The sequence below is a fragment of the Notechis scutatus genome, chromosome 8, assembly GCF_049901735.1.
Source record: "Notechis scutatus isolate UNSWTSFEM ecotype Mainland chromosome 8, rNotScu1.2, whole genome shotgun sequence".
NCBI lineage: Eukaryota > Metazoa > Chordata > Lepidosauria > Squamata > Elapidae > Notechis > Notechis scutatus.
Window position 1 is genome coordinate 26,946,634 of NC_142016.1, and position 21,427 is coordinate 26,968,060.

General features: G+C 57.2%; 2 protein-coding genes across 2 annotated transcripts in view; one reads left to right on the plus strand and one right to left on the minus strand.

Moving 5' to 3' along the window:
- LOC113426467 (kelch-like protein 6) overlaps window positions 1–21,427 on the plus strand; it is a 90,233-nt gene that overhangs the window by 38,583 nt on the left and 30,223 nt on the right. The gene's annotated exons all lie outside the window — the stretch shown is intronic.
- PAK4 (p21 (RAC1) activated kinase 4) lies at window positions 1,331–18,843 on the minus strand. The gene is given in 12 exon segments (XM_026688834.2): window positions 1,331–2,730; window positions 3,146–3,165; window positions 3,168–3,202; window positions 3,204–3,277; window positions 3,845–3,970; window positions 5,816–5,942; window positions 6,720–6,853; window positions 7,625–7,999; window positions 8,002–8,073; window positions 9,335–10,021; window positions 13,787–14,010; window positions 18,789–18,843. Coding segments are annotated over 12 exon segments (2,058 nt in total). The 5' UTR covers window positions 18,817–18,843; the 3' UTR covers window positions 1,331–2,574.

The following is a 21,427-nucleotide window of genomic DNA, read 5'->3' on the forward strand; positions in this document are numbered from 1 at the left end:
TTTAAAAAAGTAACAAAACCCCACAAAATGAATCAGTAGTCATTCTTGTAGAGGGAAGAACATTTCCGGTGGGGGCCTCCAGTTATAAAATTCTTCAAGCAACCAGGGGAGGGTGGGGAGGGGGCGTTCGAAGCCGGGTCTCCCCCCTCCCGGCCTCCAGTTTTAAAATTCCAGTCCTTTATTTCAGAAAATGGGGGGGGGGGAGATGTAGTGTTGTGGTGAGGAGGAGTGTGGAAGCAGGAGGAGGGTTATCACCCCACCAATCCCCCCTCCCTGGCTTGGCAGCTTCAACTGAGGTGTTAAGCCTCTTCCTCCCCCCAGCAGGGAAGGTGAGGCCATCCTGGCATCCTTGAGAATCTGCAGATCAGAAAAGGATTCCTGAAGAAAAGGCAGCAACCGGGCGGAAAGGGAGCCACTGGCCTGGGAGAGGCGGGCCCCCTCTGGACCCCTGGCAGGGGAGGAAACCGGGAGAGGAAAGGGGTGGGGAGGCTGGTTGAGGCTGAGCCCCCCAGAATGAAACCTGCCCCCTGGGGATGGGGGGGTTTGAGATAATGCATCTGGGTTGCCTTTAAGTCAGGAAGGCTAGCACCAAAGGCCCATTGCACACCCACTCCCGGGTGGGTGGGTGGGCCTGATCAGAGCCCCCTGCCAGAAGAGCGGGGCTGGGAGCGGGCCAGAGGATGGAGGGGAGAGGAAGAGACCCCGGAGGAAGTCAGCCAAGGCCGCTGGCGAGGCAGGAGGCAGGCAGGGAGGGGCTGGCTGGGCAGCCCACCCAGAGGGCCCAGAGGAGCCTTTCGACCCGTGCCAGCTGGCTCCAGAGGTGCACTGGGGGCAGAAGAAGTGAACACACACACACACACACCCCACACCCGCTGGCAACTGGCAATCTCTTGGGGGAGGAAGCATGCAGCGAGCTGAACCCACTTTGTAGAAAGACGGCAAGACAGGAGAGGGGGGGTGCTGCGCAGGGGGCTTCTGAAGGCCTGCAGGGCAAAGGCTGCGCTTGCAGGATCCGACCCTGGGCCTCTGAGCCGAGGAGGGAGGAGGGTCTTTGGAGACCCCCACCTCAAAGAGGAGGCAGGCAGGCAGGCAACCCCAAGCAGCCACAGGGAAGCCTGCCCCTTCCCCAATCCTGCCTGCCTGCAGAGAGGCCCAGCCTGCTCCCAGCATGCAAGGAACAGCAGCGGTGGGAGGGGCAGTGGCGCCCCTCTCCTCCCCAAACACGGCCAGGCAGCCCCCCTCACCCCCAGGCTCCCAGCAAGTAACGCTTCCGGTGCCTGGAGGCCCTAAAGAGCGCCCCCCGCCCCTTTCTGGGCCCACGAGGAGATCATCCCCCCTCAGCCAGGCCCAGAGCGGCCCTCCCTTCCCTGCTGCCAGGCCCCCAAGGGGCAAGGCCACCTGCTGAGGAGGGGGCCCTGCATTTGCCCCCCCGCTCCCTTTTTCCGTCCGCTGGGCTTCTCCTCTCCCAGCAGGCAGGACCCCCTGGCTCCCCCCCAAGGCCCCCTGCCCCCAGCGCCCTTCTGCCCACAGGGCAGAGCAGGGGGCGGAGAGGCCAGCCTCACCCCTTCAGCCCCAGGTTGGAAGGACTCTCCACGCAGGAACCCCCTGCCAGCCACAGCCACTTTGCAAGGGGGCGAGACGGGCAAGGAAGAGGCCGCCCAGGGGGGGAGGGAGCCCCTCGGGGGTCTCGCAAGGGAGGCTGCAAGAGAGCCGTGGGCAGGGAGGGTCTTTGGGGGCAAGCAGCTGGGCCAAGGGGGAGGATTCACGCCAGCCGGGGGGGACCGGGGCCTGCTGGGGGCTCTTTTCCTGCCCCTCCCTGAAAAGCTCGCCTGAGCCCAAGAGAAGCCAGGAGTGCCCCTCTGACCCCCTCAGTGCCCATGACCAGCCTGGCTCTGAGGCCCCGCAGAGGACCCCACGCGGCCACGGGCAGAGCTCCGAACGGGCTGGAGCTCCAGAGATTTCGAGGCCCCCTGAAATACTGCAGCGCCTTCCTTCCTGGCGGGTGAGGAACAGCCTCCTGGGCACAAGTGGGTCCCCTCTCCCGGGCAGCCCAACAGGGGCCCTCCTCTCGGAAGGGGAGAGGGGCTTAGGGGTTTCTGCATGGGGGAGAGCCCCTCCCCCCCCCGGGGGCCTTAGGGCAGCGCCCCACTTTCTCTGGGCTCCGCTGAGGGAAGAAAAGGTTCCTGCAATGCCCCCCCCCCCCCCCGCCAGACCCTGGCTGCCCAGGATTTAGGAGACTGACAAGGGAAACGATGCCGCCTCTTTTCACCCCACCCCACAGCCAAACAAAGCCCCTCCTCAATTCAGTAGTACAATATGGTGATGCAGAGCAGCTCTGCCGGAGATGGGTCCCAGCGTCCCCTTGGGGGCCCACGTCACCAGGTGGCCAAGAGGAGTCCTTGAGGAAGGCTCCGGACTGCTGGCTGAACTCCCCCCAGGAAGCAGGGCTTGGTGGGGGGGTCTCAAAGCCCCCCCTTTTGCACGCAGGTCTCCTCTGCTTTGTGGGGCTGGCTGGGGATGGTGGCTCTTCCCCCCCCCTTTCTCTCTTCACGAAGGAGTCCGGCTCCGGCTCGCTCATCTCATCCGGTTCTGCCGCATCAGGGGCACGATGCAGGAGGGGGCCCCGGCTTTGCCCACGAAGGGGTGCTTCAGGAGCTCGTTGGCCGTGGCTCTTTGGGCTGGGTCTCTGACCAGCAGCCGGTCCAGGAAGCCCTTCAAGGAAGGAGAAACCTGCCGCGGGGGAGGAAGAGCGTGGTGAGCCAGGGCTGGAAGAGGGAGGGAGGGAGGGAGGAGGCAGCAGCCCAAGAAGCCATGAATTGGGTGGTCCCAAGCCCCCAGGTCGTAAAGTCGCCATAGACGCCCAGCCCTGAACCGCAATGTGGGCCTGGCCTCGGTGAGCAGGAGGCGGCCATAGCCGTGAGGGGGAGGCCAGGCCGAGGCCATCAGGGGTGCTGGTGCCATCAGGGATGGACGGCAATTAGATTACCCTCACTGGGCTGAAGAAGAGCTGGCGGCAGAAGCCACCCTGGATGACGTGGGAGGCGCCTGAGCCCAAAATGGCAGGACATGGCAATGGGGGCTCGAAACCCTCTAGGAGCTGCCCTCTCGCTCCGCTGGGTGAGGCCGAGAGCCGGAGGGGTCTTACCTTGTGCACATTTTTCAGTTTGGGGGCAGGTTGTCTCGGATCATCTTCATGGCCTTCAGGGGGCTCATTGAAATAGGGAGGCTCCCCGTCCACCATCTCGATCACCATCACCCCCAGGGACCAGACGTCCACCTGCAACGACAGAAGGGCCATCGGGAGGCATGGCGGTAGCAGGGGAGGGGGGGGCTCAGGGAGGTCCGGGGGTCCAGAGCGGCTTATTTCCTCTTATAAGCTGCACTGTCCAGGCCTAGCCGAGGGAGGGAGGGGCTCTATTCTCTCTCAGGTAGCAGCCATTTCCTTTTCTCAGGTGGATTTTACAGCGTGCAGGTTGAGTTAACTGCGGCAGAAATTTTTTAAAAAAAAGGCATTGGTGAGAGAGAAACATTCAAACACCCCTCGTATCTGGAAGCCCATTTCATCCCCACCGCTGACCAAAGGGCTGGGTTGTGGCCGAACTCCAGGGAGGTGGAGGGCAGCCACCCAGAAACACTCCCCTGATCTCCAGTTTTAGGATTTGAGGGATAAACTCTGCGCTTTTAAGGTTTTCTGGGAAAAGCCGGCAGAATCTGGGGCTCCCCCCTGCAAATGGGCCCCCAAGCCACACCTAGCTTAGCTACTTAGCACACACACCCCACACACTGGTTGGCGCAAAGCCTCCCGGAGAGGAGGGGGCCTCCGTAGGGTCTCCCCCTTACTCACCTCTGGCCCGTAGGGCAGCCGAGAGATGAGCTCTGGGGCCATCCAGTAGGGGGTCCCCACCAGCGACTTCCGCCTCGGCACCTCCTTGTTCACTTGCGCACAGAATCCAAAATCGGAGAGTTTGACCTGAAGGGGGGAAGGCAGCCGTGAGGGTCTCTGCAGGGCGGCTGAATGGCTCCCCCCCCCCATCTCCTCAGCTCCGTTTCTTCCATACGGAATTTAAAAATCAAGGGGGGGCAAACGAAAGAGCCGTAATACAGGTAGTCCTCGACTTATGGCCACAATGGAGCCCAGTGTTTTCTGCTGCTAAGCAAGAAAACTTTGTTGTTTAGTGAGCTTTGCCCCAACTGAGCCCCATTCTTGCCCCAGGGGGTGAGTGAATCCCTGCAGTTGTTAAGGGACTCTGGCTTCTCGCATGGACTTTGCTTCTCAGGAGGTCGCCAGGGGGGATCACGTGACCGTCGTAAACAAGAGTCAGTTGCCAAGCGCCTGAGCTTTGATCCCGTGACCATGGGGGGAGGCTGCAATGGTTGTAAGTGTGAGAAACGGTCATGTCACTTTTTTCAGTGCCCTTGTAACTTTGAATGGTCTCTAAATGGACTTGTCATGCCCTTGGTAGAGTCGGACTCTGAGGGAGAGGAGGAACAGCCGACAGGGAGTGGAGGGTGTGGAGGAGGCTGGGGAAGGGCAGAGGCCGGCTGGGCAGTCAGAGGAAGAACCAGGCCCATCCCCTCTTCATCCTGGGGCACGCAGGGAGGAATGAAGAAGGAAACAACTTGGCTTTACGAGAGAGGAAGTGGCCATGATCCCACTCATTGGTTGCAGCTGGGGAGAATAGTATGTAAGAGAGATGGTTACAACACAGCGTTGCCAGAAGCAAAGCGTGTTTTATTTTGGGCTGAAGTTATCTTTTTTGGGGGGGGGTGGCTGAAGTTATCTTGGTTGGCATCCTTCCAACAGACTGTGCCTTGTTATCTCCTTGAAGTTGGTCATTACTTATCCTGGTCCATGTGGAAATTTTGTCATTGTAGTTTGTTTGGTTTTTTATTTCACCTCTATCCGCTCATTAAATTCAGACTGTATTGCTTTATTTGGAAGACTATTTCTGAGTACTTTTTATTTCCAACTGAGAACAGTGGGGCCAAGTTGGAGGCATTTAAAGGACATTTATTTACGTTTTGGATTTTGTAACGTTTGTGTTACACATCACAGGACTGTTGTAATTCGAGGACAACAAATTGCATTTTTTTTTTTTTTGCAATCTGTCAATTCCGTTCCACGCAGGCCGGCCGGCCGGCTCCAGGGCTGGCTGGCTTCCTTCCTTCTCCCCCTGCCTCCCTGGTGAGAAAGCAGTCAGGATTATGTTCCAGGCCTGGATAAAAGCAGAGGGTTTTCTTCAGGAGGGGGGGAGACTAGCTGTCCCTCCTCCTCAAGATGTGGCTTCAACCTTTTCACCTTGGCGGCTGCTTGTTTAGCTTTATTCCAATTCCTGAGCCTCAAATATTTGTGCACTGTAGACACACACACACACAAACACCCCACATCAGCTTGGCTTTTCGGTTTCCAGGCACCAGGCCGACCTGTGTACAGGCCACAGAACTTCTATTTCCCCAACGCTGGCAGAGACCCCCTTCAATTTGACTTAGGGCTCCCCAGTGGAGAGGAAAGGGGTTTACCTCCCTGGCACTTTTCAGACCTCTGGACTTCAAAGCTGGCTGGGGGATTCTGGGAGTCAACGTCCACAAGCCTGAAAGTGGTCAAGGTTGGGGACCCCTGCTCTAAAACACGTCCTCAAGGACTATCCAAGGACCCCTGAAGGGGTGCCGCAGCGGGGAGTGGCCGGGATTTCCTCCCCAGGATTTGCAGGCCCCCTTTGAGGAATTTGGGTGCCAAGAGGCCATGCGGCTTGGGGAGCAAGGAGGAGGAGGAGGAAGAGGAGGGGCTGGTCCTTTGGGCCTTCCGGCAACTCACCCGCCCGTCGTGGGTGAGCAGGATGGAGTCGCTCTTGATGTCCCGGTGGATGACGCCCTGGGCGTGGAGCACGGAAAGGGCCTTCAGCACAGAGAGGCAGACGGCGGCGATCTGCTCTTCGTTCATCCTTCAAGCAAGAAGAAAACAAGAAGGCACTGATCCTGCGCGGGGGGGTTTCCCATTCTTTATTTTATCCCAAAAGACGTGAAAATAAAAGACGCCAAAAATGTTTTTAAAGACACCAAGAAAGGACACAAAACAAACAAGAAATTTAAAAAGGTGCATTAAAACCAGCAACAGCAAAAGCACATATTGTTCCTCCTGTTGAATACTGATCAATTTATAGGTAGCCCTCGACTTAGGACCACAAAAATTAAGCCCAAGGCTTCTGTTGCTAAGTGAGACAGTCGTTAAGTGAGTCTTGCCCCATTTTACGCTCTTTCTTGCCACAGTTGCTAAACCACTGCAGTTGTTGAGTTATTAAGATGGCCGTTAAGTGAATCCGACGTCCCCGTTGACTCGTTTGTGCTGAGGTCGCAAAAGGGGGTCAGGTGACCCCCAAGGGGCCGCTGCAACCATCCTAAGTCTGAGTCAGGCGTCAAACACCTGGATTTTGATCAGGTGATCATGGGGAGGCTGCAAAGGTCGTGACTTTGAAAAATTGTCATGAGACCCTTTTTTCAGTGCTTTTGCAACAGTCACTAAACGAACTGTTGAAAGTCGAGGACTTCCTGTGCTAGAAGAGTATTAGCAGGCCCTGATCCTTCGGGTCCGGTTCTCGGCCTGGAAGGAAGGGGCCGAGTCGGTGCCTGGCACCATGCGCAGACACGGCCGTCCCCAAGGCGCAGAGTGTCCTGGTGCGGCTCACCTCTGCCAAGGGAGGGGGGCAGCCCGCCCCTCTTACCTGGTGTGGGTGACAATGTCGGTCAAAGCGCCCCCCTCCAGGAACTCCATCACGACCCAGAGCTCATCGCCCACCAGGTAGCTGTTGTACATCTCCACCACGTTCTCGTGCTGGTAGTCCCTCATGATCACCACCTGAGGGAGAAAGGCAGGTTGGAAGGAAAGAAGGAAGGCCGCACATTAGGGGGGGAGGGGGGGATGCGGTGCCTCAAATGAGAGGCTGCTGACCTGGCCCAGGTGAGACGTGTGACCTAAATGCCTAGAGCGGGCAGAGAGTTCGGGACGCACCAACAGACTCTGTGCCCTGCAGGGGTAGAGGGAGATATCCGCAGACCCCTCCTCTCCTGGACGTCAACTATTTCAACGCCTCCCCTCAGGACGCCGCTATAGGGCAACGCAGGCCCAAACAAGGAGGCTGCTGACCAGCTAAGCCTCACGGTGCTGCCTTAACTCTGAGGAGATTTGCCCTCGTCTAGTAGGGCTGTGGTGTTGTTCTTATCCTTCGGGTCTCCTCTACTCCCTCCTCTTGTCAGTCTCATTAGTACGATTATTACTCTGTTGCTTTGCTTGTACACCCAGAGCTTCCGCACCGGAGACCAATTCCTCGTGCGTCTAACCACATGTGGCCAAATAGAGTACTTCATCCAATTGAAGCCATGTCTCTGGAGGTTCTCTGTCATCCAGGCCGCGGTTGCCTCAAAAGGCGTTTTCTCAAAAAGCACCTTTGTTTTAAGGCCTTTCACTTCTCCCCCAAGAAGCTTCTTCCCCTCTGACGGAATTTCCGCCATTTGGGGCGTCATGGTTCCCCCCACCATTCAGTCAGAACCAAGGAAGCTTCTTGGAGGGGAAGCAAAAGGCCTTCCAGGGAAAGAGCGCAGGAGGCCCCGCCGGGTCGATCCAACCCACCTCGTTGAAGAGCAGCTCCCGCCTCTGCTGCTTGCGCAGGTCCATCTTCTTGACCGCCACCAGCTTGCCGGAGCTCTTGACGGTGGCGATGCAGACGATGCCCGTGGAGCCCTCGCCGATCTTGATGAAGTTGTCCAAGTAGGTCCGGGGGTCTCCGGGGTCCACCACCATCTGCAAGGCCGCTCGGAACTGTTCGTGGGAGACCCTCTGGGGCTCCCGCTGGGGGGAGCAGGGCTGCTGGGGAGGGGGCTGCGGAGGCTGGGGGGCCGGCGCTGAGGGCACCTGGGTCAGGTGGGGCTCTGAAGCGTGCTGGGAGAGCCCCGGAGGGGAGGGCTCCAGGTTGCGGGATCTGGCCGGGCCGGAAGGAGGGGGGCCCTGGAGGGGCCGCTGTTCCCACTCATGGGGCCGTTGGAGGCGGCTTCTGGGGCTTTCCCGGCCCGATGCTCGGCCTAGAAAGAGAAGGGAAAGCCATCCTGAGCCCTCGCCGGGCAGCCAGAGGGGATCCCGCAGGTTCCCCCAACTCCCCACGAAGCCTGCGGGCCTTTCCCTCCCCACGCAGGAGGAACCCCTCGGAGTCGCTTCTTTCGGTCCTGCTCCGGGCAGGGGGGCGGGCAGGGGTCCCCAACCGTGGCGACTTTATGACTTGTGGACTTGGCAGCTTTGCTGGCTGGGGAATTCTGGGAGTGGAAGCCCACAAGCCGTCAAGCTCTAGAGGCTCGTGGGAGTCTTCCCTCCTTAGGGCCACAAAGAGGTTTGAGCCCAGCTGTGTGCTGCTTACTCTCCCCACCCCCTGCAGCCTTGTCCTTCCCTCGGGGTCAGGCAGGACCTCCTAGAGCCCTTCTGGGAAGCCTCCTTTCCCCCCGCGGACGTCCAGGAGTGGACTTGGGAGCCCATTCAGGTAAGCTGAGGGCCAGGCCCTTCCAAAGGGCTGAGTCCCCGAGGAAGCCAGGCCAGCGAGAGGGAGGGTCAAGGAGCACGGCTTCCTCGGGAACAGCGGGAAAGGCTGCCGCCGGGGCAGCTACACGAGTAGCTCATGGAAACTGAGTTTTACGGCTGATTTCTGGTCCTATCGTAAGAGAAGGCAGAGGAAAGAGTTGGGTGGCAGAGGCAGAAGGCAAAACAGTTTGATGGTTTCCACAATAACACGAGAGGTCTTGGCGCAGCTGCAGAGTTTCTACGAAGATAGACAGAGAAGTTGCTACCCAGGAGGAGAAAGTGGCAGCAGACGGTGGGTTACTCGCACGAAGAGGAGAGGAGACCAAGCAGATGGCAGACGACAAGGTGGACGACACAGAAGGGACTCCGGTTAGTGGAAGCAAGGAAGGCAGGAGCGCGCCCAGGAAAGGTAGGCAGGAAGGAAGGAAGGCAGGCACCAGCCGCAGTCGATGGGAGGCCAGAAGGCGAGGGAGAACTACGGAGCAGAAGAAGGTGAGGAGAGAACCCAGGAGAGGTGCAGAACGGAGCAGGGAGGAGGAGCGGGCTCTGCTCTGGCCAGCAGGGGGGTCCAACTGATGCAGAGAAGGCGCTTGGAGCTCACCGCCTGGTCAACCGGCGAGGCTACGCTGAGGTGGTGGCTTAAAGGAGGTGAAAGGTGGCCTTTCTCAGGGTGGACGAGCTCAGGTGTCACGAGAGCGGCATCTCCAGCGGAAGGATCCAGGCTGGCCAGACCCACAAGGGCCTCAAGCTCTGAGACGCCCTGGGAAGTTTTACCTGAGTGCCACGGACAAGGTCGGTGTCTGCGCGTGGGTAGGTGTTAAAAGGCCGTCCCGTCTGCTGCGCGGTCTTCATCACCCCCTCCGAGATGGGGATATTCGGGGTCCGGATATTGGGGCCAGAGAGGGGCCGCTTTTCCCGGGGGGGCTGCGGGCTGGGCTGGCCAGTGTAGGTGGACTTGGGTCTCTTGTCGGGCCCCTCCGTCCGCTCCCTCTTGACCACGCGCTCGGCAGGGGGCTCCCTCTTCCTGTCCCGCTCGGGCGCTCGGTGACCATGCTCCGGCAAGGGCTTCGGGTGCTCTGGAGGCCGGGGAGGGCCAGACTGCTGGTGAGGCTTGTGGTGAGGCTCGTGTCCACGGGAGTGTGGCGCGGCAGTCCTGTCGTCCCAGCCCCTTTCCCCATCGTTCTTGGGCCCGTGGCGGTTCCGCTCCTTGGGGTCTCTGCTCTTGCTGCCCCCGCCATCCTCCTCCGTGTGGGGAGGGTGCTGCTGGTGGTGGTGGTGGTGGCGGGGCCTGCCCAGCGCCTCCCCCAGGCCGTTCTCCTGGTAAAAGGGGTCGTGCCGGGCCGGGAACGGAGGGCTGTCCCTGCGCAGCGAGTTGGAGCGCGACACCGACATGTTCTCAAACTCATCAAGCAGCCAGGCCAGGGAACCGTCCTTGGCAGCTTTGTTTCCGCGCACGATGGTCTTACGCGCATGGAAGGGAACATGGAGCAGGCAGGTGGTGGGAGGAGGGAGAAGAAGACACACAAACAGAAAAGAAAATAAGGTAAGCAACATAAAAATAATAATAAGATGCTTGATGGATGCTTGATGACGACCCGAGACAATTTCAGCTTTGGCGGAAGAAGCACACGGCAGCAGGCATGGCGGGGAGACCGCAGGAGGAGGGGCAACGGGGGTGCCACAGAGCCGCTCGCCCGCTTTCGCCATCCACACGGAGACGCTTTTTAGAAAATATATGAGGGATGATGATGACGAATGCCAGGAATGCTGGATTTGGAAGGCAACGACTGAAGGGCGGCCTCCCCACCTTCCCCCCAACCAGGTCAGCCAGGCGCTCCCCGGTGTTCAGCCAGCAAAAACCAAGTTGCTCAGACAACTGTAAGTGGGGAAGGTCGTCTTTGTCCTCCCGGCTCCGCAGCCAAGTCTTCAGATGACCCCACCAGCCAGTGGGATGGACCAGCCCGTGGCAGCCTCTAAGGCGTTTCAGGAGGAAGGACCTCCTGCCAGGCCAGCCCTTTGGGGCGGGGGTCCCTCTAATGCTTCCCTAAGCAAATCATTACAGACCCCCAGGCCCCAGCTGGCGAGAAAGGCCCTACCTCATCTCATCCCCAGGAAGTCAGCTTGTTCTAGTCAAGTGGCCCAGTTTGGGGTCTCCAAACTGGGCCACCTTAAGACTCCTGGACCAGCTCCCAGAATTCTTCAGCTGGCACAGCTGGGAGTTGAGGTCCTCGAGTCTCCCAGTTTGGAGACCCCCAACTCCAGAAGGGGGGAGAGGGCTGTTCCTCCCAGAAAGGGGGGCCAGGGGTCAGGGGAAGCAACCGAGGGCTTCATCCCCTTTTCTGCAGAAATAAACAGGCGGGAGGAGCTGAGTAGGGAGGAGTGGTGCTCCTGCCTCGCAGTCCCTCCCTCTCCAGCATGGGTGGGCCGAATGAGTCCCCTTCGGCCAAGAGCTGCTCTTGAGTCCAGCCCACGCAATGCAAAGCTCCGCAATGGAGACTTCCAGGGGCCAGAAGTCTCGTGTCCAGTGCAGCTGGAAAGAGCAGGCCAAGGCTTCCCAGAGGCCAGCGGTGGCCACAAGTGGAGGTGAACTCCTGCCCAGCAGGAAAAGGAAACAGCTGGCCAAACGATGCCCAAATTCTGGATAGGGAAACAGGGAGTCCTTGACTTACCACCACAACTGAGCCCCAAATTTCTACTATTAAGTGAGACGGCTACGTGAGGCTTGCCCCATTTAACGACCAGTCTTGACACAGTTGTTCAGTGAATCACTGCAGTTGTTAAGCTAGCAACACAGCTGTTAAGGGAATCTGGCTTCCCCACGGACCCTGCTGGTCAGAAGGTCGCAAAAGGGGATCACGTGACCCCAGGACGCGGCAACTGTCATAAATATGCGTCAGTCGCTAAGCGCCTGAATCTTGATCCCCTGACCATCAGTGAAAAGTGGTCGTAAGTCCCTTTTCTCAGTGCTGTTGTAACTTCAAACAGCCCCTAAGCGAATGGCTGTAAGCCAAGGACTGCCTGTGGTCCTAATCAGAGCTTGGGCGAACTGCCCTGACCAGCACAGCACGGGGGCAAATGGGCCTGCCAGTCCCGGGAGAAAGGGGGCCAGTCCAGGCTGGGGGGAGCCGAGGGTCACAGGCTGTCGTCCCCCCGCCCCCAGCCCACTCCAGAGGGGCATCGATCCCCAAAGGGAGCCATGCAGAGCCATCCCCAGATCTGGACTCGGCGTTTCTCCCGGCCATGAAAGGAGACCCCGAAGGACCCTCCTCCCTGGCTGGGACCGGAAGGAAGGCCCACTTAACCACGGAGAGCGGACAGGGGAAGGGGGGCGCCCAGCCACAGCGGCTAGCAGGGATTCCTGGGAACGGCTTGTGGACCCTGTGAGATTTGTGGCTCCGAGTGACCTTCCAAAGCGCCTCCTCACAAGTCGGACGCGTGTGGCAGGCGTGCCAAGACCACCCGGGGGGCCTCTCCCCACCACAGCGACCTCGCCCTCCCGGACAATTCAGCCGGTCTCCAACAGAAACAACCCAACCCTGCAAAATGCTACAGAGAGCAGCAGGGAGCCGGCTTGAGTTCTCTAACCGACCGTTTGTTTTGGACAAATCCCACCAAACCCCGGTCTCCGGTTCTCTGCAGGCTCCCTGCCCAGGGAACTGCATAGCCCACCCCTCCCCCCCCGTGCTGGGTGGGGTTGAGAGGTAGAAGGGGCCGGGGTCTTCTGTACCGGGGGAAGGGGGAGAGTCCTCCACCCACACGGGCCTTTCTGGCTGAGGGGTTCCCTGCCACCGCAGCCTTCCTTTGCGGGCGGAGGAAACACCGCACAGGGAGGCTCTGTGTGGCAGGACCAGGACCTTCTGGACCCCAGTCGAGTCACTCTTGGCTCCCATGGAAGGAACAACCTAGCCCAGAAGCCACTCCCCCTCCTCTCAGGGGCTGGGCTTGCCACCCTGCCACGCCTGGCCTGGGGCACCCCCAGCCCCTGCCAGACGGAGGAGGCCAGGGGCTTGGCAAGACCAACCCTTGCCCCGGTTTCTCCCTCTGCAGAGGCCGTCTATAGCCAGGCACCCCACGCAGCTCCCTTGCCAGCCCAGCACCAGGTGGGCATGGCCACCTGGCCTCCTTCAGATTGGAAGGTGGGAACGATGTGACCCGTTTCCAAAATACACCATGCATGTTTTCCAGTCAAACCTGCAACTGGGGTCTATTTGTCTCCCCGAAATAATAAATTTGCTCTTGTTGGGGTCCCAAAGCTGGCTGGAACCTGGAAGCTGGTAAACCTGCTACTCACAGATGCACCCAGCTCCCCCAATTATTTGGCCAGATCCTCAGACAAATAACACCCATCCTCTGCCATGCCTTGCCAGGCTCCTTATGTTCAAGGAAGCCTATCCACGTGGCCAAGAGGAGAACAGAGAAATGGGTACAGGTGGTCCTTGACTTAGAACCATTCATGAGCTAAGTCCCATGACCCCTCTGAAAAGCCACGGCCTGGGTCTCCGGGGCTAACTCAAGGGTGGGCACCCTGGCTTGGCTGCTGTGCCGAGATCCAGATCTTGGCAGCTGGGCAGGCCTCGCATTTCCAATGTCAGAGCTGCAGACCCTGGAGAAGTGGACAGACCATCTGCTGCGTGACAGACCATCTCTTATTGCTTGTGAAAACTGAACTCGCAGCCTCGGGAACTCTGCCTGAAACCAAGTGGCAGTTCAGGAACAAACAAAGCTTCGTTTATACTTTCTCAGGCCTCACATTACACGCCAAGAACTCAAGGTCTGCGACTCCGGTTCCTTCCTTCGGGTCTAAGCTCCACAAGAGACCAAGAGCCTCAGTAGCGCTAATTAAGTCTCAGCCTTCAACCGGTCACATACGCTGAAGGTCTCTGGATATTCTCAGCCACCCAGGTGATGGTTGTCCCAAAGGTGCACAACTGGACTTTCTGTGTTTTTTTTCCTCTTGGTTTCGCTTCTCACCCAAGAAGCTTCTTCCGTTTTGACTGAACCCCTCCATCCATCCATCCAGAACTGAGGAAGCTTCTTGGATGAGAAGTGAAACCAAGAGAAAAAAACAACAACACACACACAGAGAGAAAGTCCAGTTGCCTCTTGAAAAAGCGCCCTTGGGACATCACATCAGCTTCTCTAAAGCCCAACTTCTCTCCTCTGACACCGCTTCCACCTCCGCCGCAAGGGGCCGCCAGGTGAGAGCCCAACGCAGGGGCCACCAACCTTCTGGGAGCCGGGCTGGACGGCCGTAATGTACACGGGGTCCACCAGTGGCTTTGGCCGCTTGGCCGACTCCTCGATGATGCCCTGCCATTGCCTGGGCAGCCCCGTGAACTTCTGCTCATGCTGGTCGTAGCCCGTGTGGACCCGGTGTTCGAAGTTGGAGGGGGCCGAGATCTCGATGCGTTTCTTCTTTTTGGTGAACATGGTGATGTTGGCTAGCAGACCTACAAGGAGAAAGAGGGAGGGGGTTGTTTTTGTTTTGTTTTTTCAAAAAAAGATGTCAATGGAGTAAATCTTCTTGTGAATCAGTCGCTCCACAGCCTGCATGGAAAAGCCCCCCCACCTACACCCTGTGTTCCCGCACAAAAGGTCTGCGGCATCCTAGCGAGTGTGTCAGCCGCCTGTGAGATCACGGCTCCCTCCTTGCCAGGGGCTCAGGGCCCCAGTCTGCGGGGCGGACAGGGTGAACATACGGACTGCAGAGGGTTCATCAACGGGAGGCCAATTCAAACCTCCAGAACGGCCGTGAAAGGCACAGCTTCCCTGGTCCGGCCTGCGGGGTTCTCCAAAAAGGGCAGATTACCCCCTCAGCCTTTCCAGCTTCCTCTGGGTGGCTGGACTGAACTGGGAAGGGGTAACCGGAGAAGCTCAGATCAGGGAAGGCTGGCTTAAAAGAGGGAGGGCGTAGAAGGGCTCCTGTGTTACGCTGCTGTGCTTCTTAGAAACATCCCTTGGCTGGAGGGGCTTCGGCTGCTCAACTTTGATGACCCTGTTTTCCCAGCTCAGCAACGCCAGAGGAAGCCCCCCGCCACACACACACAGAGACAGCCACACCACCACCCATCCCTCCATCCTCAGAGCACCTGAATTTTCCTCCCCCTCTGCCCCTCCCCACACCTGGTCTTCTGGCCCCCCATTCTGCCTCCTCTACCCTGCTCCCCCCAGAAACTGCTTCCATGTGAAGGGGGGGGGGGGGGGGGGATGGGCAGTCTGGTGGCTTCCTTCTCCCAGGGAGCCTCCAGTTGATCTCATTTCAGTCCCAGCCCTGGGGATCCCAAAGGCATCCCTGGGATCAGCTGCAGCCCAGAGACCTGGCTCTCTGCTGCACGTCTTGCCAATCTGGTTGGACCGGTCCTTTCGTCAGCATCCCCGCCCCGTTCCGTTTGCCCAACTGGGCCAGCAGGCTCCCTTGACCAAGGCAGGGAAGGCGGCCAAGCCAAACCAGGCAGCGGTTCAGAAAAGAGCAGCCGTGAATCGTGTCGCCATTTTTGTCAGGGCGGAGAAAGATTAGGCGGAGATTTAGACAATTAGGTTTCTCAGGAAGCGTAAAATTAGCATTAGAAAAAAACCTGGACAGCAAAAAACTTGGGTCCAAAGAGCCTTCCTCTGGTTCAAGGGGCACCAGGCCTGCTCATACCAGGAAACGGTACAGAAGGAAGAAGCGAGAGTGAGAAATTGAGGAGCACAAAAGTGTTTTCATTTTGGTCACGTCACTTCTATCCAGTGGGCTCTCCTGAGCTGCTTCGGCTGCAGCAAGACAGCCAACATATAGGAGTGGAAGGGAAACCCAGAGGAATCTAGACTCCCACTGCCAATCAAAGAGGCGGCCTTGGTGGGTCTCTCTTCCTTCCCCCCTTTCCAACCTGCTCTGCAGCCGAGCAGCTCAGAAGCCTGGCTCTTAATCTGACCAATCAAATGCACATCACGGACACTCAGGTACTCAGCAAGGGGTTCCAGGTGTGTCACATGCCACAAACATGCCTGCCTTCCTAAAGAGGAATCTCCAGCACCAGGTCTAGAGGGCCACAAGCGAAGACCCTCCTCTTAAAGGGGGCATGGCCATTCCTTTGGCTGCAGAGAGCAAACCTGGACACCCCAGCCCCCCCCCCAGGCAGGTTGGGATCACAGTCGATATCCTATGCTGGCTGGGGAATTCTGGGAGTTGAAGACCACAGGTAGTAAAGGGGCCACAGCTGACCACCCCGGCCATGCCCAAATCGCCTGTCTAGTGGAGTCAGAACAGAACAACAGAGTTGGAAGGGACCATTTGAGGTCTTCTAGTCCAACCCCCTGCTCAAGCAGCAGACCCTCTAGCCTTTCAGACAAATGGTTGTCCAGGATCCTCTTATCCTGAGTGATGAGTGTGCAAACCAAACGGGACTTTAACTAAACCAGCCTGCTGAGGACCTCCACAGCTCTGTTAAGGGGAGTCCTGTTCCTACACTGCCCACCCGTAAGGGAAATGGGGGTGGGGGGAGCAACGTTCCTCCCCCAGTCCTTATAATGCTCCAGCAGGGCTTGGATTCCGGGTGGGTGGCAGGGCTGAGGCGGGTCTTCTCCCATTTCTCAGCCCAAAGGTGGAAGGGCACCCAGCACAAAAGGCTTCAACTCTTGACCTTCCGGGGAGATCAGTTTCCCAGCACAATTCAAGCAAAACACACCAGGAAGTTTCCACCGGGTCTGGTGGGCTGCACCGGTTGGCTTCTTTACTTCCCACCGCAGCCTACAAGACTGACTTTCATGCACAGACAGAAATCGATTGATTTTATCACAACAGTGTGTGAAAAAGAGGAAGTTTTCTTCGGGAACAAAATTGAAGTGTGGGGCGCCTCAAACCACCGCAGCAGATTTGGGCTCTCTGCCAGAGCTCAGCTTAAGTGCAAAGGAAGAGGAAAAGCCCCCCAATGCAGCGCAGAGCCTGGCGCTTTAACGTGCCCAAATCCCCCCCCAGGATGGAGCAGTCATAAACATCCAAAAGTCGGAACTGCGGGAGTCAAACCGCTTCAGCTGGAAAGTGCTGGAGCTAAATTTCAGTTCCAAGGAAGAGAGGCCAGGACGGAGAAATCAGCATTCACAGCCACCCTGGAGAACAGGGAACGGTGCTCAGAGAAGGCTGAGGTGGGAAAGGCGGCCACCCCGTAAGAGCCAGCAGCCCCAGGGAGGGTCTTCCTTCCTCTTCCTCCTGGAGGCCTCGGGGGGGGCACCAATTCCAGAAACAGACGCAGAAGCTTCTCCCCCAGGCCTTTGGTTTGAGTCGGCTTCTGGGTCCTGTGCATTCGTTTTCGCTCTTATCTAGTTGTTGCCTAGCTTTTGCCATCTTTGTTTAGATGGCCGCCCTTGGTGGGGATTCACCCCAGAATTCCCAGCCAGCTGGCTGGGGAACTGGGTGAAGCGCGCCGTGGGGGGGACAGGCCTGGTTTAATGGTCGTGGTGGGTTTTTCTCCGTGAAGTGCCCAGCGTCACTGAGACCTGAGCAGTGGGGGAAAAAAGTTTGAAAAGCCGTGCTTTAAAGTTCAGTTCTCCAGAAGGGGAGAAGCTCCTTGGACCAGAAGCGAAATGTCTTCAAGGAAAAAACGTCCGGCTGCCCCCTGGGAAAAGCACCTTTGGGGCAACCCTGAGCTGGGCAGCTAAGAGTCTCCACAGGCAGCTCAAACGATGCTCCGCCTGGCACAGGCCTAGGGGACCCCCCCCGGTCACCCGCTCCCTGCTCCTCCTAAGAAAGAGCTGCCTGGGGGGGTCGTGCAAGGCTCAGCCTTCTTCACCCAGCAGCTCCACCCCGAATGTGCAGGAAGCCCTTGTGCCGATTGCTGCTGCTGCTGCTCGCTCAGAGGGCAGAGAGCGGAGGCTCAGCGCAGCATGAACTGAACCTGGTGCCTGGCTGAGCAAATTCTTCAGGCCTCTTATTATGCCGATTCTGCCGCTGGCCCAAAGCTGGAACTTCGCTTGCGGACCTGTATGGTAGAAGCAGCAGCGAACACCCCCGGACGTGCTCAGCTCTGCAGACCTGATCCCCGTAGATGAAGAGGCTGATCAACAGTGAACGTGCGCGTGCATAACTCCAGTGAATGAACATTCCCCAGAATCCGAAGCAAAGCCAGACTCCACCTCTGGGAAACAGGAGGCGCATGAAGACTCCAAGGGGCCAAAAGGTTTGCTTCGCACAGTGTCGCCTGCTCTCATTCGGAGGACACCGAGGGAAGGAGCTCAGGGACCTCCAATCCTGCCCCATTCAAAACTCAGCGGGCTCAGATGCATCGGCTGCCTGGCAAGCACTTTTACTGACTTATTAGATTGATACACCGCCCACCTCCCTACCCAAAGCGACTCTGGGCGGCTTCTAGGATGAAGAACATCTGGAAGTAGACCGGCTTTATCCACAGCCCTTCCTTTGTTGCTAGCGATGGGCCGTTTAGCCAGTCCAATGAAAAAGGACAAGCTGCCCACGATCATGGCATCATGGCACGGCCCTGGGGCTTCCTGGATGGCTCAATGGAGGCGACAGAAAGCTTTCCAATGAACCTCCTGCGGCTCAGCTCTGCACTGGTCCAGAGAGGCTCCCTCAAAACGGATGGGGAGCCAAGAGGTTTGCAAGTTGGGGCTGTTTTCTAGACAGCCCCAACTTGATCCCCAAGGGCTGAGCTTGCATTTCTCGGGAGCCCTGCTTGCCTTCTGTGCTCCTCCGCCTTTTCCACGCCCTTCCCGTCACCCAAGACGCGCTTGCCAGACGGGGGAACAAAAGCCACGTCTCCAGGACTCGTAGGAACTCAGCCGGAGAGCCGCTGCACAGACAACCCTGCAGCAAAACCATCTCCAGACTCGCGTCTGCTTTTCTCTCCAAAGTGTGAGAGAAAGTTGATCCATGAGTAGATTCAGACAACAAGGCACACCAACACAAAAGTGGTGCTGGGACAAAGGAGTCCCACCCGCCCCTTTCGGGCTCTAGGGGGCTGCCCAAAGCCCCTTCGGCACCAGCACAGATTCCCACCACTGATCTGCAAAGACCGGCCACGAATCCATCGCCCAGAAGACCTTCTTCCGGCAGGTGAGGGCGCTTGCTTGCGGCTCTGAAAGCCGCCCCTGCCCCAACAACAACAACCCCCCCTTTTTTTCTGGCTGTAATAACCATGGAAATGAGGAGGAAGGTGTCCTCCTCCTCCAAGGGATCCTTCAGGCTCCTCCTCACACTCCACGCTCCAGAAAGGTGCCAAGGCAGGAGACTTACACGCACACTCGTCCTCGGGAGACTCCATCGTGGCCCCGTGTCCACAGGCTGTGGCAGCTAAAAGGAAGCACCTTGGCCTATCCCCTCCCCTTTATGGCTTTTCGGCCCATCCTCCCTTTAATTAAACGCTCCCTCCCTTCGCCCCAGTCCATTGGCTGGGAAAGTTCTCCACACTTCTGGCTCTGAGGCACAAGCACTTTCCAGTTACTCCCAGAGGACCAAACGCTCCCAATTCCAGAATGTGTTTCCAGAATGTGACCAACATTTCCAGACTGAGTTTCAACCACCAAGAATGCAACGGCAGCCCTCCTTCCAGATGGGTGTGTGTGTGTGTGTGTATCCACACATCCATCTCCTCCTCTCTCTGAGACATCCATGCAGCCTACCGGTGCAAAGGGATTTTGCCTTCCGGGTGTGGCTCTCGTGGCCCACTGAGCAGTTAATACTCAGAGTTAGTGTCGCATCTAAACTTTACCCCATAAAACACAACGCTCTTTACTGCAAAAAGCACAACAGTGAAATATGCATGGAAGCCTTGATTGGCAAATCTTACAATAATCCACAAAGCCTTTGGGCATCATTGCACAACAGGGAGATAAAATGTTTTCCCCCCTTGGGATGGCAGTGGCTGAATCGTCACTACTAATTTATTTATTCATTCATTCATCCATCATATTTACATGGCTGCCGAATGATGCTGGCAATCAAGTGACTCTGGTGGTTTTATTACAAATTCTCCTGTCCTCTTTATAACGCGCCGGTGAATCTGCTTCACTCCACAATTAAAAATCCCTTTGACGAGCCTCAAGTGAGCGGACTCCTGAGTGACCCTGATCGAGGAAGAAGGAAGAGTGGCAGAGCCACGGCGATCTTGCTGGCCACTGCTATTAACCCTGGCCTGCTGCAAAACTTCTGAGACGATATGTGCACTCACAGCCAAATAGCAAGCAGTACTTGGTCACGAAAGGGTTAAGCTGTTGTGTCTAAAGGCCAGACCTCCTTTGCATTCAGATCGATTCCTGGTAACTTTTCAGAAAGAACAGAAGAACGGAGTTGGAAGGGACCTTGGAGGTCTTCTAGTCCAGCCCCATCTGCTCAAGCAAGAGACCCTCTCCCATTCCAGGCAGGCGGCTGTCCCGTCTCTTCTTAAAGACCTCCCGTGATGGAGCCCCCACAACTTCTGAAGGCCAGTTGTCCCGCTGATTGTTCTTACGATCAAGAAATTTCTCTTCAGTTTCTCTCCTTGAAAAGCTTCTATCCGTTGCTTCTGGTCCTGCCTTCAGGCGCTCTGGAGCAGGGGTCGCCAACCTTTCGGAGCTCAGGGACCACCAAACTCATAATTTTAAATCCCACAGGGACCCTGGGAAAACCCCAAAAATAGTCTGCAGGAAAATTCCCCACCCCGCTTTCGATTGATCCGATCGATCGTTCTTTATTTGGGATGGCAGGATCCTGTCTCCAGCTCCATTCTCAGGGGGAGAGAGAGAGGGAGGGAGGAGAGAGGGAGGGAGGAGGAAAGAGAGAGAGAGAGAGCTGGTGGAACCTCTTCTTCTTTGTGGTAGCGCCTCAAATACTGTAATGCTGTGGTCATGTCTCTGCTAGTCCTTCTTTTCATTCAACTTTCTCTTAAAGTGACCATACACAGGCCACAAAATTCTACCCAGCTTGTCCTAGCTCACACGCCTCCTTGACCTTGACCAGTGTGCATATAGTTTTACACCCAGTAGGGGAGAGTTTGCCACCCCCTGCCTGCCTGGCCTGTGGCAAGGGTGGGCTTTAGAGATATCAAAAGAGCTGCTGCCCTTGAGCCCATTAGTCATTTCCCATGGCCTGCACAGAATTGCTCATGCACATTAGCATGGCTGGCTGGGGAATTCTGGGAGTTGAAGTCCACCAGTCTTAAAGTTGCCAAGGCTGAGAAATACTGAGCTAAATAGACTTGTGCCAAAAAGAGAAAGGAAAGCTGTTCTTGTTACAGGAGAAGTATGTAAAATATGAAAGACAAGACCAAGAGGAGTCCGCTTTTTCCCACCATGCTCACCACTGCAGTCTTTGGGATACTCCAGAGAACCTTATGGACATTTGTTCTAGGCTGTTCTTTGAAAAAAGGGACTATGTCTGAATTCCTGTCCACTTGTGTCCCATGACTATGAAAGCACTGAATAGCAGGCAGACACCACTGTAGTTCAGCAACGAGTGGTGGAGGATTTGAGGTTGGAATAGCGCTGGGGAAACAAAAGAAGGAATCCTTCAGTACATGCCAGGGAGTGAATTCTCCCCAAACCAAGAAAATTTCCAACAGGTGCAAATTGGGCTTACAGAAAAATATGACTCGACTCTGAGCCGTCAGATCCGAAGACAAAGGAAGCCGGATCCCTACAGGAGGTTCGACATGTCAAGTCTTCCTGGACCAAGACCCAAAGCACCGGAATTCAAAAACCTATGGGAGACGTTGAGACAGAAAGAAGTGGAGGAGAACCACAAGAATGCCGGACCAAGTCCCCCTCTGACTGAAGGGAAATAATTTGCTATTTATTCCATTTATAGGCCCTCCGCCTCACTATCTGGAGTGAGTTGAGCCACTTGGGGAACACACATCCAGCCAGTGTAGCTCAGTCCTGGAAGATGCACTGTTGCCC